The 18,776-nt window shown below is 43.0% G+C and overlaps 1 protein-coding gene across 1 annotated transcript in view; it reads left to right on the top strand.

The window, feature by feature from the left end:
- Window positions 1-18,776, top strand: part of TRPM3 (transient receptor potential cation channel subfamily M member 3) — a 710,253-nt gene that overhangs the window by 479,831 nt on the left and 211,646 nt on the right. Inside the window, exons 14-15 of the mRNA XM_073543729.1 lie at window positions 3,665-3,694; window positions 5,270-5,559. Of these exons, the coding sequence (XP_073399830.1) occupies window positions 3,665-3,694; window positions 5,270-5,559 (320 nt within the window). The remainder of the gene's footprint in view (window positions 1-3,664; window positions 3,695-5,269; window positions 5,560-18,776) is intronic.

Below are 18,776 nucleotides of genomic sequence, written 5' to 3'. Positions count from 1 at the left end.
CAGCAGGATGGTGCTCCATCTCATACATCCATCTCTACAACAAAGTTCCTCCAGACAAAAAAAGATCAAGGTGCTCAAGGACTGGCCAGCCCAGTCACCAGACATGAACATCATTGAGCATGTTTGGGGTAGGATGAAAGAGGAAGCTTGGAAGACAAAACCAAAGAATCTAGATGAACTCTGGGAGGCATGTAAGACTGCATTCTTTGCTATTCCTGATGACTTCATTAATAAATTGTATGAATCATTGTTGAACCGCATGGATGCAGTCCTTCAAGCTCATGGAAGTCACACAAAGTATTAAATATGACTCTAATAGCACCACAACTTCATTCACCAATGTTATGCAACATATATATATTTTTTTAAGGTAATTATTACTTTGAATATCACATTACTTTCTGTGGGCGACAAAACTTCTGTCTTGCAAAAATCTGACCATTCTGTGTCCATTAAATGATCAATATTTCTGCATTGAAGCCAATTTATTTTCTTAACTTAACCAAATTTTGGAGGGTTTCAGCTTTCAAAAGAATAATTTATACAACCAATGGATGAATTTAACGTCAGGTTATAAGCTTTTATTTACATAACATGGATAAGCGACATAACTTCTGTCAGGGAGTGGACATGTTTAATTAGTCACCAGGTGGTGACCTCCCCCCTATAAAAGGTCATCAGCTGCTGCTGCTCCCTGTTGGTAATACTGGTCATTTGCTAATCAACCTTGGTGAAGACTGGACCTACCTGGTGGAGAGGGGGTTCAGGTTATCTTGTCAGTGAAGTTGCTGCTGGATGCTGTTCAAGTGCCTTTCTCTGTTGCTTGGAGCATTGGCAGCTAAGTTTGGGTTTTTAGTTGATTTAACCCCGTGGTGTCTGTTTTATTTTTCCTTGTGTGTTATTTGGTGCAGTTCACTTTATTCCCTGTCTCTCCTCCTGGGAAGGGGGTTGTGGGTTTAACTCAGGGCTAAACAGGAGATAGGGACATGTCGGGGACTTGGGCCTCACTACCATCAAGTGTACCCCCAAGTTAAGGAAAGTCAGGGCACCTCCTTAGCCTGAGGGGCAGTTCAAGGGCCCAGGTTCCACATCTCCTGTTTTCCTCCTACTGCCCTGTGACAGAGGTGTTATGGAAGCCCAGGTTGCTTTGATAGCAGCCTTCAGCTTATCTGCATTGTGGGGTCTGGTGTCTCTCATCATCGTCTTCACAATACCTCATAGATTCTCTATGGGGTTGAGGTCAGGAGATTTTGCTGGCCAGTCAAGCACAGTGATACTGTTGTTTCTAAACCAAGTATTGGCACTTTTGGCAGTGTGGACAGGTGCCAATTCCACCTAGAGAATGACATTTCCATCTCCAAAAAGCTTGTCGGCAGAAGGAAGCATGAAGTGCTCTAAAATTTCCTGGTAGACGGCTGCGCTGACTTTGGTTTTGATAAGACACAGTGGACCTACACAAGCAGATGAACTAGCTCCCCAAACCATCACTGATTGTGGAAACTTCACATTAGACCTCAAGCATCTTGGATTGTGTGCCTCTCAACTCTTCCTCCAGACTCTGGGACCTTGATTTCCAAATGAAATGCAAAATTTACTTTCATCTGAAGACCACACCTTGGACAACTGTGCAACAGTCCAGTTCTTTTTGTCCTTGGCCCAGGTAAGACGCTTCTGGTGTTGTCTATTGGTCATGAGTGGCTTAACATAAAGAACGCAACACTGGAAGTCCATGTCCTGGATACGTCTCTTGAGGTGACTCTTGAGGCAATGACTCAAGCAGCAGTCCACTCCTTGTGAATCTCACCCCCCCAAAATTTTTAAATGGCCTTTTGTTAACAATCCTTTCAAGGCTGCGGTTATCCTGATTGCTTGTGCACCTTTTTTTACCACACTTTTTCCTTCTACTCAACTTTCCATTAATATGCATGGATACAGAACTCTGTGAACAGCCAGCTTCTTTAGCAATGACCTTTTGTGGCTTACCCTCCTTGTGGAGTGTCATTGACTGCCTTCTGGACATCTGTCAAGTCAGCAGTCTTCCCCATGATTGTGGAGATACTGAAACAGACTAAGGAACCTCATTAAATGTTTAGGAAGCCTTTGTAGGTGATTTTTGTTAATTTTTCTAATTTACGGAGATAATGACTTTTGGGTTAAATTGGCTGTAACATCAACATTAACAGAAATAAACAATTGAAATGGTTCACTCTGTTTGTAATGACTATATAATATATGAGTTTCACTTTTTGTATTGAAGAAATAAATAATATGTATGTATATATATATATATATATATATATATGTGAGAACATACACATATATGTAATGTTTATCTTTAATAGCAAAGCTTGAGAAAACAGGGGATTCAACAACAATTATAAGTGGAGGTGTTGCCTTTCATTTTCCAAAGGCTTTCTGAAAAATAGGAGTAAGAATCTAATTGAGACATTCCTTCTTTCTTTGCTCTAAATCTTGGAATGGGCGTCAAATGATTTTCATTGTAAGGACAACATTCAACAACATTAACTTTAAAGGGGTTGTCAATGGACAACATATCAATGACCTGTCTGTAAGAAAGGTCATAAATATGAGATCAGTGTAGGTCTGACACCTTTCACCCTTACCGGTCAGCTGATATCTGCTTCAGTAGCAACCATATTTAAGAAATCTTTTCAATGCAACACCCACAGCATCATACGCTGTTTATAGTACTGCAATTTATCTCTCACTCACTTTTATGTAATAAAAGAAAAAAGAATAGGTGCAGTACCCATGAGTGGCCACTAAACAACATACTGAGCTGCGATGTACCACCCTGTACATTGCTTAGATCTGGTGGCTGCCGGAGCAGATATCAGCTGATTGGTTGGGTGCCCCACCAATCTCATTTTGATGACCTATCCTACATAGAGGCATGTACTAGTCCTTTATGTAAATCTGGTTCTAATTTAGATATTTGTTTCCAAATTGTATATGTTTATAATTCTGCGTCTCCTAAGTATGATGCTACATGATCATGGGACGTAAGAACCTTTAACCATTAAAGCATTAGGCACTGTCAGCAATCAATAGCTGCTCAGCATTTTAGGATAATAAGCAGTTATAAACCTGCGTGAAGTGAATCAGACAGTAAAATACATTGTGAAAGCAGCATATCTCTGTGTGAAACAAATATCAGATTTCTAGTTGCTAAAAACAATTTTGCCTTTGAGGCACAAGGGAATAAGGAAAACAGAAGACACCATAAGTCACTTGTTTCCATCTCCTTTTATAGAAATAAATCAGTATCCCCCAACTCCCAATCCACATTAACACCTTATGATTACCTTGTTTTAGATGTTTTATGAGCACATTAAACCTTTTATCAGACTCCTGACATGCAGCTCCACCTGCCCCCTCTACATTTATAAACTTTAGGATACCTTTTACTACTTTTTCTCATGAGAAAAATTACATTCACACTCTGCATGTTGGCTAATTTATCCATAACCTCAATTATCAGTGACCTTACTTATGCTTTTAATAAATGGAAATAAAAAAACATATACAATGAACGTATTATTGTAATTAAATTGTATTATATTGTATTATATTATAATTGTACAGTATTGTATGTAGATAATATACTTTGTATTCATACAAATCATGTGCTGTTTCCTAACAGCCAAAGGCCTTGAAGCTCCTAGGGATGGAGGTAAGTTTTCATTTGGATTCTTGAATGAAACTATTAATATTTCACTTTGCTAATGACATTCTTGGGTAATTGGTACAATAGGAAGAAATGTGAACAGAAAACTATGGTTTAATTAGATGTAGAATATGTGACTTTTCTTCTCAATGGGGACAAAGGCTAACAAACACTCGAACAAGATGGAAATTTTTATGCGATCTTTTATTTGTAGATAGGGGGGTTAAAGATATAAAAAAATAATTGTAAAATATATAATTGATTCTGCTAAAATCTCACATTGAGGGGTGGATTAATATATGCTTTATGACTTTTTGAAATACTTTATTATTACTGACTGCTCCAAAATGCCTAAAGGGATTGTCCACTACATTTTTGGGACTAAAAGTGCACCCATGGGGGTATTTATCTACCAGCTCACCACCATTGCACCACTTTATTGCCTATGTCCTCTTAGTGTTCTCTTCTAGCAGGAGATATCACATGATCATCCATATTGTTTCTGAGCCTGAAGAGAATATGATTGTGAAGGCTGCAGCCAATCAGTGGAATGACACTGATTTGTTGTGTTGGTCACATGACATCCCTCACCAGAAGAGAAAGGCAGTAGACCGGTGAGGAATACCGGCAACAGAATGGCATTGGTCTGCTAAGTGAAGTTGTGTTCTAGTTTTGTTTCTTTATCCCCATGAACTCATTTTAGTACAAAATAAGTAGTGGAATCCATATTAAAAACAATGCCAAGCTTCCATTCCTAAACTGTACCTAACTTTAAATCAAGCCCAGGGATTAAAAGACCAAACATGAATACCTAGATCTTTTATTTTGCCAACAGTCCAAAATTTATAGGGACTGTCAGGTCTGCTAATTTGCACTGAGGACTGGCAACACCATGAAACACGTGTCTGTAAATGGAGTTTCTGGTTTGGCTTCTTGTCCTAAGTCATGTGACAAGGCTCTTTAAAGGGTCGACTTCCAAGGTCGCTACTTCCAATAGGTGGTGCCAGTGATAAAGTCCTCTTGCTTCAGGAAAGGGTATTTGTGTATTAGAATTTTTGTAAGCATTTTTGTCAAATTCAAGCCTATACTGATTTGAAAAGGGACATGGTGACATATCTGCCCTCCAAGAGAGCACTACATTTACGGTGCTAATGATATACTACCGGTAGTATCATTTGCATCAGCATAAATCATTATTATGCAACTTTGTACTTATTATTATATAACCATTAACATTCTAATTAATTTTTTGAGTCCATTTATGCAAATTAAAGATGTTTAAGAAACGAAAGAATAGAAGAATAGCCTGCTCCAGAGGTATTCTCCCCCCAAAGCATTGCTTTTAGGGAAATAATACAGTAATTCTTGGAGGTAGGAAGGCCCAGCACAGAGTGCCTTCTTGTCTGTAAAATGGGCAGGTAGGGATTCCATTTTTTGCCATACAGTCTGTCTGCACAAATGCATAAATCTGGGAAGAGAATTTTATTCACTAGGCATAAATGACAAAAATGAAATAATGGGTAGAATGTTTTCTATGTATACAACTGCAATCCATGCAACTAATCATGATGTGTGTAACAGGATGACATACCAATGAGACGAGGAAGAAAGACAACCAAGAAGAGAGAAGAAGAGGTGGACATTGACTTGGATGATCCAGAAATAAATCATTTCCCTTTCCCATTCCATGAGCTGATGTTATGGGCGGTTTTGATGAAGAGGCAGAAGATGGCTTTGTTCTTCTGGCAGCATGGAGAAGAGGCAATGGCCAAAGCCTTAGTAGCATGCAAGCTTTGCAAAGCCATGGCACATGAAGCATCTGAGAACGATATGGTGGAGGACATATCACAGGAGCTGAATCACAACTCCAGGTTGATATTTTGAAGAAATATTGAATGGAGATTGTTATATTTCTAGCATATCTAAAGTTATATAAAATCTCAGCAGGGTACATGTGAGCAGGCTGGCGTACTTACTGTATGTGCTTTATTTCAACCTTGTGTGTTCTGTTGTCAGGCAGATCATAGATGGGACACTAATGCTTCCCTGACCAGAACTGAACAGTTAGTTTTTCCTAGCCTTTCTTTCTATGATATTCTAATATTATTTTTCAAATAAGAGTACAAATTTACCATAGATCTACGGATCTAACAGACCTACTTAAAGGGGCTGACCTTTGGGGGCATTATTTTTTACGTAAATTTCATGTATTTTGAGCTAAACAATCAATCATTTTATTTTGAGCAATATCCAATTTTGCTACGGGGTTTCATTATACTTTTGTACCTTATCACTTATGCAGGCTTTTTGTTGCATATTCGACTTCAAAGGGATGGTCCAGGGGTGAACCTAGCCTCTCTGCTGCCTGAGCCGAACAGCAAAATTACCCCCCCCCCCCCCCGCACACAAAGTAAATTTTCATATCTATCCTGTAAAACTGAGTACAATACATTTTGATTTAGATAAATAGAAAAAAAGGTGTCCAAACACAAGGATGTCAGCGCCATCACACCACATACAAGAACACCACAGAAGTATCCAGAACAAGGGTCATTAATGGCAATGGTAGGCCTGCCACAGGGCCGGACTGGGACAAAAAAGTGGCCCTGCCACACAAATCCCACCAGCCCACAAACTATAACACTCCTCCTCACCCCGATCAGTGAATTTTTGCTATACTTTGTCGTCCCCTCATCACTCTCTTTAAGGAGTTATTTGAAGAGCCACATGTGAATGGCGCCACAGTGCGTATGATTGACCACAGCTCCATTTATATGGTGCTATTCAAAGTTACGTTTCCTAGGATCATGGGGGTCCCAGCGGTCAGATCCACAGCAAACAGAAAGTCATCCCCTATCCCCACATAATGCTCCATACAGTATTATGGGCCCCATATATTACTGCATACAGTATAATGGGCACCATATATTACTTCATACAGTATAATGGGCCCCAAATATTATTTCATACAGCATAATGGACCCCATATATTACTTCATACAGTATAATGGGCTCCACATATTACTTCATACAGCATAATGGGCACCATATATTACTTCATACAGTATAATGTGCACCATATATTACTTCATACAGTATAATGGGTCCCATATATTACTTCTTACAGCATAATGGGCACCATATATTACTTCACACAGTATAATGGGCCCCATATATTACTTCATACAGTATAATGTGCACCATATATTACTTCATACAGTATAATGGGCCCCATATATTACTTCTTACAGCATAATGGGCACCATATATTACTTCATACAGTATAATGGGCCCCATATATTACTTCATACAGTATAATGTGCACCATATATTACTTCATACAGTATAATGGGCCCCATATATTACTTCTCACAGCATAATGGGCACCATATATTACTTCATACAGTGTAATGGGCCCCATATAATTCTTCTCCCCAAACCCCGCTGCTCTGTATTCTGATCCTCCGCACTGCTTGGCACAGGGACATCATTAACTTTACGTATATAATTGTCCACTTGGACTGATAGTAAGAGTGATTTGTTTGTACCCTGTTGTCTGGGGCTGGCCCTCTTTATGGGGGTGTTCAGGGCATATGATTATACACCAGTAAAAAGTATGAGAGGCTCAATGTGACCAATGCCACCTAGTTTCCTACCCCTCTTATTCTACTGGTACTGTGGGCACACTGACTGGTACTGAGGAAGAGAAAGAAAGAAAGAAAGAAAGAAAGAAAGAAAGAAGGAAAAAAACAGAGAGAGAAAGAAAGAACAGAGAGAGAAAGAAAAAAAGAATGATTAGAGAGATAAAGAAACAGAGAGAGAAAGAAAGAACAGAGAGAGAGAGAGAGAGAACGAAAAAAAGAAAGATTAGACAGATAAAGAAACAGAGAGAGAAAGAAAGATTCTATAAAGATACTATAGCAGCCCGGCTCCCACTGTAGTGACCAACTGAGCCTCCCGATGCAGGACATATCATTATCCGCTCACAAGGCTGGCATCCCCGAGTCCAAGGCGATTCTGCTGTCCGCTCTGTTGGAGGAGGATACGGTGATGGATCTGAAGCATTCCCTGAAGTGCCTCTATGGTTCTGTCACAAGCTCCTCCCGAAATTACCTAATTTCCGGTCAGCTTCTAGCACGTCACTTCCGGTGGAACGTCACGTGCGAACTTTAAAGTGCTCCTCGGGGCTCCACCGTGTACTCCTGTGTCCGCGGGAAAAGTAAACTCCCAGCCGGGGCAGTGGGACAGAATATCTCTCAAAATCGTGACTGTCCCGCTGGGAGGTATGAATGCTCCCCACCATACACCTTGTATACATATGGCTCCGCATACATCATACACACACGGTTCCGCTTTTTATGCCTCGTGCACACACAGTTCTGGTCTGTACACCTCGCACACACACGGCTCCACTCAGTACACACATGGCTCCACTCCGTAAACCTTGTACACATGTGGCTCTGCTCCGTACACCTTGTACACACGGCCACGCTCTGTAAACCTTGTACACAAATGGCTCCACTCCATACACCATGTACACACGTGGTTCCACTCCATACACCTCACACACACGCGGCTCCGCTCCATACTCATGCGGCTCCGCTCCATACACACATGTGCAACTCTGCTCCGTACACCTCGTACACGTGCGGCTCTGCTCCAAACACCTCATACATGTGCGGCTCCACTGCGTACACCTCGCACATGCGCTGCTCTGCTCTGTACTCCTCGCACACGCACTGCTCCACTCTGTACACCCCGCACACGCGTTGCTACGCTTCGTACACACACGGCTCCGCTCTGTGTACACCCACGACTCCGCTCCGTACACACACACAGCTCCACTCCGTACACATCTCTGCTCTGTACACCTCGTACACATGCGGCTCTGCTCCGTACACCTCGTAAACGTGCAGCTCTGCTTCGTGCACCTCCCACACGTGCGGCTCCACTCCGTACACCTCGTACACACACAGCTCTGCTCCGTACACCTCGCACACACACACGGCTCTGCTCCGTACACTTTGTACACACACGGCTCTGCTCCTTACACCTCGTACACACGTGGCTCTGCTCCATACACCTCGCACACACACAGCTCCGCTCCGTACACCTCCCACACTCGCGGCTCTGCTCTGTACACCTCGTACACACACGGCTCCGCTCGTACACCCCGCACTCACGTGGCTCTGCTCTGTACACCCTGTAAACCCCCCCTGACCCCACTCCCACACATACAGTCATATGTTAAAGTTTGGGCACCCCAATTAATGTTAACCTTTTTTCTTTATAACAATTTTGGTTTTTGCAACAGCTATTTCAGTTTCATATATCGAATAACTGATGGACTCAGTTATATTTCTGAATTCAAATGAGGTTTATTGTACTAACAGAAAATGTGCAATCTGCATTTAAACAAAATTTGACCAGTGCAAAAGTATGGGCACCCTTATCATTTTCTTGATTTGAACACTCCTAACTACTTTTTACTGACTTCCTGAAGCACTAAATTGGTTTTGTAACCTCATTGAGCTTTGAACTTCATAGCCAGGTGTATCAAATCATGAGAAAAGGTATTTAAGGTGGCCACTTGCAAGTAGTTCTCCTATTTGATTCTCCTATGAAGAGTGGCATCATGGGCTCCTCAAAACAACTCTCAAATGATCTGAAAACAAAGATTATTCAACATAGCTTTTCAGGGGAAGGATACAAAAAGTTGTCTCAGAGATTTAACCTGTCAGTTTCCACTGTGAGGAACATAGTAAGGAAATGGAAGAACACAGGTACAGTTCTTTTTAAGCCCAGAAGTGGCAGGCCAAGAAAAATATCAGAAAGACAGAGAAGAAGAATGGTGAGAACAGTCAAGGACAATCCACAGACCACCTCCAAAGACCTGCAGCATCATCTTGCTGCAGATGGTGTCACTGTGCATCGGTCAACAATACAGCGCACTTTGCACAAGGAGAAGCTGTATGGGATGATGCGAAAGAAGCCATTTCTGCAAGCACGCCACAAACAGAGTCGCCTGAGGTAAGCAAAAGCACATTTGGACAAGCCATTTACATTTTGGAAGAAGGTCCTGTGGACTGATGAAACAAAGATTGAGTTGTTTGGTAATACAAAAAGGCGTTATGCATGGAGGCTAAAAAACACAGCATTCCAAGAAAAACACTTGCTACCCACAGTAAAATTTGGTGGAGGTTCCATCATGCTTTGGGGCTGTGTGGCCAATGCCGGCACCAGGAGTCTTGTTAAAGTTGAGGGTCACATGAATTCAACTCAGTATCAGCAGATTCTTGACAATAATGTGCAAGAATCAGTGACGAAGTTGAAGTTACCCAGGGGATGGATATTTCAGCAAGACAATGATCCAAAAGACCGCTCCAAATCTACTCAGGCATTCATGCAGAGGAACAATTACAATGTTCTGGAATGGCCATCCCAGTCCCCAGACCTGAATATCATTGAACATCTGTGGGATGATTTGAAGCGGGCTGTCCATGCTCGGCGACCATCAAACTTAACTGAACTGGAATTGTTTTGTAAACAGGAATGGTCACAAATACCTTCATCCAGGATCCAGGAACTCATTAATAGCTACAGGAAGCGACTAGAGGCTGTTATTTTTGCAAAAGGAGGATCTACAAAATATTAATGTCACTTTTATGTTGAGGTGCCCATACTTTTGCACCGGTCAAATTTTGCTTAAATGCAGATTGCACATTTTCTGTTAGTTCAATAAACCTTATTTGAATCCAGAAATATAACTGAGTCCATCAGTTATTAGATATATGAAACTGAAATAGCTGTTGCAAAAAGCAAAATTGATATAAAGAAAAAAGGTTAACATTAATAGGGGTGCCCAAACTTTATCATATGACTGTAAACTTCCCTCATCCAGGACGATGACAACCAGCACAGACAGCAGAGTCCTGCATAAATCAAGGACTGATGCGCACATAACCTGTTATGAGGTCACAGGAGGGGAGGAGTCAGGGGTCACATGATCAGGGGGCCCTGACTCCTTCCCTCCTGTGACCACATCAATTACAAGCCTCTTGCATGACCACAGCACCAGCGTGCAGAGGCTAAATTGTAGGTGCTGCGGGTAGAGGAGCACATAATGCCGCCCCATGCTGCCTGCCGCTTCAGCAGCTGGCTCAACTCACTTCACTATAGCTGCGGCCCTGGGATGGTCTGGGGGCAAAGAAAATTTCATTCTAAATTCCTATCTATTTAGTGCCATAATAAAAACTATTTTCTAATATACTTACATAAAAAATTGCCTATCCTCCCCTAACTCCTCTATTATTATTATTATTATTATTATTATTATTATTTATAGCACCATTAATTCCATGGTGCTGTACATGAGAAGGGGGTTACATTCAAAGTTATAGATATCGTTAACAGTAAACAAATTTACAATGACAGACTGGTACCGAGGGGAGAGGACCCTCTTCTTGCGGACTTACATTCTATGGGATAGTGGGGAAGAGACAGAAGGTCGGGGGTGCAGCAGCTCTGGTGGTTTTGAGGCGGCAGCTCGGGCGGTGGTGAGGCGGCAGAATGGTTATTTCAGTCTGTACGCTTTCATGAAAAGATGGGTTTTCAGGTTCCGTTTAAAGCATCCGAGGGTGGTGGATAATCGGACATGTTGAGGCATTGAATCCCAGAGGATAGGGGCTATTCGGGAGAAATCTTGGAGGCGGTTGTGTGAGGAACGAATAAGTGTGGAGGAGAGTAGGAGGTCTTGGCAGGATCAAAGATAATGTGAGGGAAAATATTGGGAGATTAGTTCAGAGATATAGGAAGGGGGCAGGTTGTGGATGACTTTGTAGGTCAGTGTTAGTAGTTTGAACTGGATTTGTTGTTGAATTGGGAGCCAGTGGAGGGATTTGCAGAGAGGAGAGACAGGGGAGTAACGAGGAGAGAGGTGGATTAGTCGGGCAGCAGAGTTGAGGACAGGCTGGAGTGGTGCAAGAGAGTTAGCAGGGAGGCCACAGAGGAGAGTGTTGCAGTAGTCAAGGCGGGAGATAATGAGGGCAAGTACAAGAGTTTTAGTAGATTGAGGGCTGAGGAAGGGACAGATTCTGGAAATATTTTTGAGTTGGAGGCGACAGTAGGTGGCAAGAGTTTGGACGTGCGATTTGAAGGACAGGGCAGAGTCGAGAGTTACTCCGAGGCAGCGGATTTCAGGTTCCAGAGAGAGCGTGATGCTGTTTACCATAATAGATAGATCGACTAGGGAAGATACATGAGATGGAGGAAAGATAATGAGTTCAGTTTTGTCTGCATTGAGTTTTAGGAAGCGAGAGGTGAAAAAGGTGGATATGGCTGATAGACACTCCGGGATTCTGGACAGCAGAGAGGTGACATCTGGGCCAGAAAGGTAGATCTGAGTGTCATCCGCATACAGGTGGTACTGGAAGCCATGGAACTTTATGAGTTGTCCTAGGCCAAGAGTATAGATGGAAAAAGTAGGGGCCCCAGAACAGAGCCTTGGGAGACTCCAACAGAGAGAGGTATGGATGAGGAGGTAGTGTGGGAGTGGGAAACGCTGAATGTGCGGTCAGAAAGGTATGAGGCAATCCAGGACAGGGCAAGGTCTTTGATGCCAAGGGAAGAAAGAATCTGAAGCAGTAGGCAGTGGTCGACTGTGTCGAAGGCAGAGGACAGGTCGAGAAGAAAGAGGATGGAGAACTGTCTGTTAGCTTTGGCTGTGAGTAAGTCATTAGTAATTTTGGTCAGGGCAGATCCAGTGGAGTGGTGGGGGCGGGAAGCCAGATTGGAGGATGTCAAGGAGGGAGTTAGATGAGAGGTGGGAGGAAAGTTGAGCATGGACAAGCTGTTCAAGGAGTTTGGAAGCAAACGGGAGCAGTGATATGGGGCGATAGCTGGGCATAGCAGTTGGGTCAAGGTTTGATTTTTTGACGATGGGTGTTATGATGGCATGCTTGAAGGCAGAGGGGAAGGTACCAGAAGATAGGAATAGGTTGAAGAGATCTTATTACTTTACTGTTTTTTCTATTTCCTTTTTGATGACGCTTCGTTTGTGAATCCCATTGCATGCTGAAACATTCAAATTATGCGTCATCAGGGGGTTGAGGCTGCAGTCAATACCACAGCCCCTTCCCCCTGTCTGAAACAAAGCGCCATCAGTGACATTTGTTTCAGGGACTGGACTAGCACCTGCGCGATGTGCACTGTGCAATATGCAAACAGATTGCACGCTCTGTTGCCAGCTAAGATCAGCAGGAAAGAGCCAGCAACAGAGCGGTGTCAGAAAACCCAGCGTGCAGAGACCAGTGACGTCACTTACAGAGGCAAGGCTTGTTAAATGGTTTTTGTCATGTTTCGTCTTTAAGAGGGCACTGCTCTCTTGCCTCCCAGCATCTAATTTGCCAAGTGATGGTGTGATCTTCATGATTGACAGCCTGGACTACAGGCATGTCTGTGCCATTAGCCTGAACTGAGCACTCTCCAATGCTGCCAGTGAAGGCAGTTTTGCCGCTGCAGCATCACAAGAGCTCAGTTACACTATTGTCGGATTGATCACACCAGTGATCCCTCAGATCAGTGCCTACAAGCAATAGTGGTATAGTAAGTACCTCCCTATCGCTGCGCACACCCACATGGTCAACAGCAATGCACCAGGTGCCCTTCAATCAGATTAAGCCTAGGCAGCCCGCTGCCAACTGCGCTACCTGAAGATTACTTTGTCATCAGCTGCTGAGCTCTACATAGCAGCCGAAATGACCAAGCCCTCGTGGCTGAGTAGCTCGTGCATTGTATACCCTGGCCTCCCTCTACTGGAAAACGGTACCTCTTCTCTTGCATGGTACTATCAGTACTCACGGTGCTGTCGGCATCTTCTTTGCTGCTCTGACTTGAAGCTGATCCTGGATCCCAATAAATAGAGACACAGTCCAGGGCAACTCCTAACTGAAAAAATTTATTTACTTCAGGACACAGCACATCCACGTAGTTTCCAGCATTTTCATCACAGTAAAGATGGCACATTACTTCATCTTTACCTTCACTGTTCCTTGCGACACTAAGTGTTTCCGTGGCAAGGAGTGTCTCAAACTTTACCCCGTAAAGTGTCACCACGGTGAAGCTCTCTCCAGCCCGTTTCACCTGGAAATCAGAGATTCAGCCCACATAGCTATCCACTACATTCTAGAATGACCTGCCCGTACACTTTTACAGTGACCTTCAATCTTCCTCTACTTCCTTCTTTTCCTCTCTACTGCTGGTTCTGCTGGACCTTGTTCTTCTCTATGTACTCCCTGGATGGGTCATCATACATGTTAACATTACGGGATAGTTATGCAGCTCGTGCATATAACCTACCTGAGCACACAGGGGTCAGGCCCCTCACTGACTGATACAGGAAAACCTTCCTGGCTTATTCCCCAGCTATCCCCTCCTACAGTTAACTCTTATATGTTCTGCAGTTATATCTACCATGTAGTGGACTCAGTGACCCCATTCAGTGGTCAGAACACAGACTGCACTGTCCCTATCATATACATGGTGCAGCAGCAAAACAGCATATTATACACTGGTAATACAGCAACATAAAATATACACGATATTATGCAACAACAGTATAATATATATATACATACATGTATAGTAACAACATGGGGGGCTTAAAGGGGTAAAACCTACAACCTCTTACATTAGCATGACAAAGTCAGCTCAAATTTAAGTGCTCTGTATTTGCTGATATATAGTTACTATAATACAGGCTGCATAGTGCTTAGTGGATTAACACTAAAACTAAAGACTAGATACTGTTAAAGGGGTTGTCCACTACTGGGTAATCCTTTTCTCAATCAGCATGTTTGTCTCAAGTAAGATAATAACTCTTATACTCACGTCTGGTGCCATTCCAGAGATGATGACATTCGCTTTCCAGGAGCTCACGTCACATTGTTAATTCATGCGAACCCAATAGCCAATCAGTGCAGGCTTCACTCGATGCTGTGAGGCAGTGACCCCTGTTACTGCTAGGGGGCACTGTATGTGCTCCTCAGGAGATGCATGGAGGCGTAATGGTGATAGTGAGACAGTGACCGGCGTTATTGTGAATGGCCAGTATGTGTCGCAGAGGAGATTCTCTGCACTGTAAGCCAGTAATGTTGCTCTGGGACGTGTAGTCCAACAAGCTTTGTTTTTGCTTGTTTGCTTGCGGGGGAGGCTTGCAGGGTTAGTTGGAGAGCTGGGCGGGACTAACCACACATACACCGCCCACTTGTGGAGTTGGATACAGCTACATAATGGGACCATGGTTTGGGTCACATGGTCAGAGTGTATGTCCCTTGGTGGTCTGTGTCCTAAGGTCCTGTGAGACAGGAAGGCCTGTGTGTTGGAAGGTCCAAGGAGTGGATTTCCTGAAGAGCACATGGAGAGGCCGTATGTGCAAAGTCCGTGACGGCACTGCGTCGGGGAGCTACCATTCTTCTGAGGGTCTGGACTGTTGGGAGTGCCCTGGTCACAAGGATGGTGATCCCAGTAAGACAGCTTCCCCAGGAGAGAGGACTGACAGGAGGTCAGTGTGTGGAGTAGGAGCTTCAGGAAGGTAACTCCAGCAAGGGGGTTATAACGGCAGAGAAGTATCTGCCATTGGAACAGACTGTCGGTGGTTATTATGTTCTGTTGATATATATAATGAACTGTTCGGTGTGCAGTCGCCCAAGGTAACTGGAGAGAAGTCTGGCGTGTTTAGTGATTGCGAGTTAAAGCCGTATACTATAAAGTGCTATGGACTATGTGTTAGGTCTGTGATGCGCAACATGGCCTACGGTGTTGTTTATGATGTTTAAATAAACCAAATAGACTGTTTTGTGAGGAAAACGTGCCCATGTGCCTTTATCCTGTTGCCAAGTGAGTGTCCCCCTACACACTCAGTAAGCGCAGCCTTACACCGCCTTTTTATGAATCAGACATCTAGAGGAATTCAGAGGTGGGGCTGGCCGCCTATTAATCTTGAAGTTTGATTTGTGTGAAAGTAGGGTCAGTTAAGCCAGTACAGATTGACTGCAGGGCTCACATGACATAAAAATGTGACGCAAGCCCTGAGAGATGATTGAATTAGTAATCCATAGAGTATTACATGTTTTTTGTAAAATTTTGGTGGTGTATAACATTCAAAAAAAGCATTGAAATTTTTTTCTGCATTTAGTTAGTGATCATTGAATTAGCAATCCAAACAGTGTAACGTGCTTAGTGGTCGACAAGGTGACAAAGATGGCAGAATCCTGCGAGACTCCCGAGGGAGTGTGATAATGGTCGTAACCTGGTAGCAGCTGTGAAGCTTGGCAAGCTCATACATGTACCATTCTTGACCAACGTGCCCAAATTAGTAGTTCAGCGGTTTCTGAAAACATACCAAGATTTGCCAGTGTCTGGTTAAGGTATGCCAAGTCAGCGCCCATTTCCACAAGTCAACTACTGCTGCCACCTCTCTGGCAGTGATGCAGCAGCACATGAAAGTGCCAGCTCACCAACTGGTGTATGACATCACCATGCACTGGAACTGCACACTGCACATGCTGGCAAGGCTTTGTGAGCAGAAGAGGCCAGTTGTACAATACCAGCTCCAACATGCCTGTCGATATTCTGGTCAGCCTCCGCACATAACAACTGAAGAGTGGACATGGATGTCTCACATTTGTGTGGTTCTCTAAGACTTTGAGGACTCCACAAAGATGGTGAGCAGCGATGGCGGATCATCAGCGCAACAAAAAAGAGTTGATACTGACAATTAAATATGAAGTTTGGTATGTGTACCAGGTGGAGATGGAGGAAGACACGAGATAAGGAGATACTCTCCAACCCAGCCTCATCATATCTGCTTAGTGCGGATTGGATAACAATGGGGAGGTGGAGGCTGAGGTGGAAGAGGAGAAACAGGAGCTGGCTGATAGCGCCACAGAGGCTAGTACCCACACAAGCTTCGCTCTGTTTCTCCTACATGGATGAGCTGAGGAGGTGAATGAGGAGGAAGAGATGGAGAGTAGTCATCATGTTGGAGACAGGGAAGTGCTCTAGGAACCATGGCACATAAGGCAGACATTATGTACTGCTGCCATTCCCATGACCCACATGTTACATTCATCTTGGCCAGAAAAGAGCGTTTGAATGAGCCCCAGCAGTTGTTACCTTCAATGGTCTATTTATTTTACTCATTTATACAGTGCCATTAATTCCACAGCGCTTTACACAATCTAAATTCCCTATCAGTATGTCTTTGGAATGTGGGAGGAGACCGGAGTACCCGGAGGAAAACCACACAAACACGGGGAGAACATACCAACTCCTTGCAGATGTTGTCACTGGTGGGATTTGAACACAGGACCCCAGCACTGCAAAGGCTGCAGTGCTAACCACTTAGCCACCATGCCGCCCTATGAATGACTGTATGATTCTCCTTATAATTGTTTCCTGTGCAAAGCTTTTATGAGTGTAGAAGTGCCACAACTACACTTTCTTAATTTTTTTACAAGGCACTCCAGTTGGTGCCTTGAAGGGTGTATGGATGACCCTGCTTGTAATTTTAGGCAGTCTTTGCACCATGTATAGAGCTTTTATGAGTATAGAAGTACCACAACTACTCTTTGTTTAAAATATGTGAATGAGTCCCTACAGTTAGTGCCTTCAAGGGTGCAAATCCTTTATGAGTCTAGGAGTACCACTACATGACAATTTAAATAAAATGTGTATAAGGTCCTCCTTTATAATAATAATAATTTCATTTCTATAGCACCAACATATTCCGCAGCACTATACATTTTAGCGGGGACTTGTACATACAATAAAATACATTACAGAATAGCAATAATCACATAAATCAACAGATACCAAGAGGAGTGAGGGCCCTGCTCACAAGCTTACAATGTATGAGGAAATAGGGAAGACACAAAAGGTGTATGGTAACAATTGCTTGTATTGTACGGCCCAGCCATCAATAAAATAAATTGGGTGATCACGTAATGCTTCAAAAACCGGTCACCATTTAGTGTACGGATACAGAGGGATATTAAGTGCATGTAGGATGTTAACAGATGATATGAGTGTCCTGGTATTAAAGAAAATTTTGTATGGGCAAAACAGGGATAGTTAGATAAGTATGTTTAGGTGACAGGCCAGTCTTTACGTCTAACACAAGATTTATCTGAGTCCCTAATTTTTAGCATTTCTTGCTTCCCTCATAAATTATACTGACATTTCCCATTTTTTAATAAAAAATTAAATTTTGGTTGGCTTAAATTATTTTTTTAAAATCCTTTTAAATTTCATATATATAAATCATTATACAGGAAAAATGTTTCTTAACATTTTTTCCTATAAACTCCAAGTTCTCTTTGATTTTAAATGTTTTATTGTCAGTCCTTAAAGAGGAGTTGTTACACCATTGTTCTCAGCAGCAATCTGGGAGTCAGAGATGCTTCCAGGGGTCTTCCCCATGCTGTTCTCCTTCCATTCCACACTTTTTCCATCCATTTCAAAATTTTCAGTGCCCCCCAGACGGAATGAAAGCAGGGAAAACGTGCGCCTGACAGACTTATGGGGCATGTGCAGTGTAACCACAAGTCTTTGACTTGTAGGCAAAAATCCACTGTGCATGCACTAGTGTTCACAAGCATGAGCGGGATTCAAAGTTATGGGAGGACATTGTTAGGGTGGCTCAGGGATCTTCGCCATACCTTAGTGGCCATTCTAGTAAGTTCCTTTCAAAGGAGCTAATGCAACCTTGTCACTTTAATGGTTGATCACTGCATTTCTTCTAGAGTCTACACTCTAATTACTATATTTGCATATAGACAAAACAGTACCTTTGAACAAACCAGCAGTGATTAGGAAAACTACTCTGGAAAATGAGTATGCTGCCAGCGATTTTGCAGGACTGATAAAAGCAACTCAGGAGCTGAAAGGAAGTGAGCAGCCAACTGGTGTAGAGAAATCAATGGGCTGACAGGGATCTCATGAGTTAACTCCTCAGCCTGGAATGGCCCACACTCGAACAGGCCTTTGATGGTCGATCTCCTTGACAATAAACTGTACACTATATAAGATT

The sequence above is a fragment of the Dendrobates tinctorius genome, unplaced genomic scaffold, assembly GCF_039654945.1.
Source record: "Dendrobates tinctorius isolate UK_male_01 unplaced genomic scaffold, ASM3965494v1 ptg000134l, whole genome shotgun sequence".
In the NCBI taxonomy this organism is placed as follows: domain Eukaryota; kingdom Metazoa; phylum Chordata; class Amphibia; order Anura; family Dendrobatidae; genus Dendrobates; species Dendrobates tinctorius.
The sequence above is the reverse complement of the archived record's forward strand: the minus strand, read 5'-3'. Positions and strand labels throughout refer to the sequence as shown.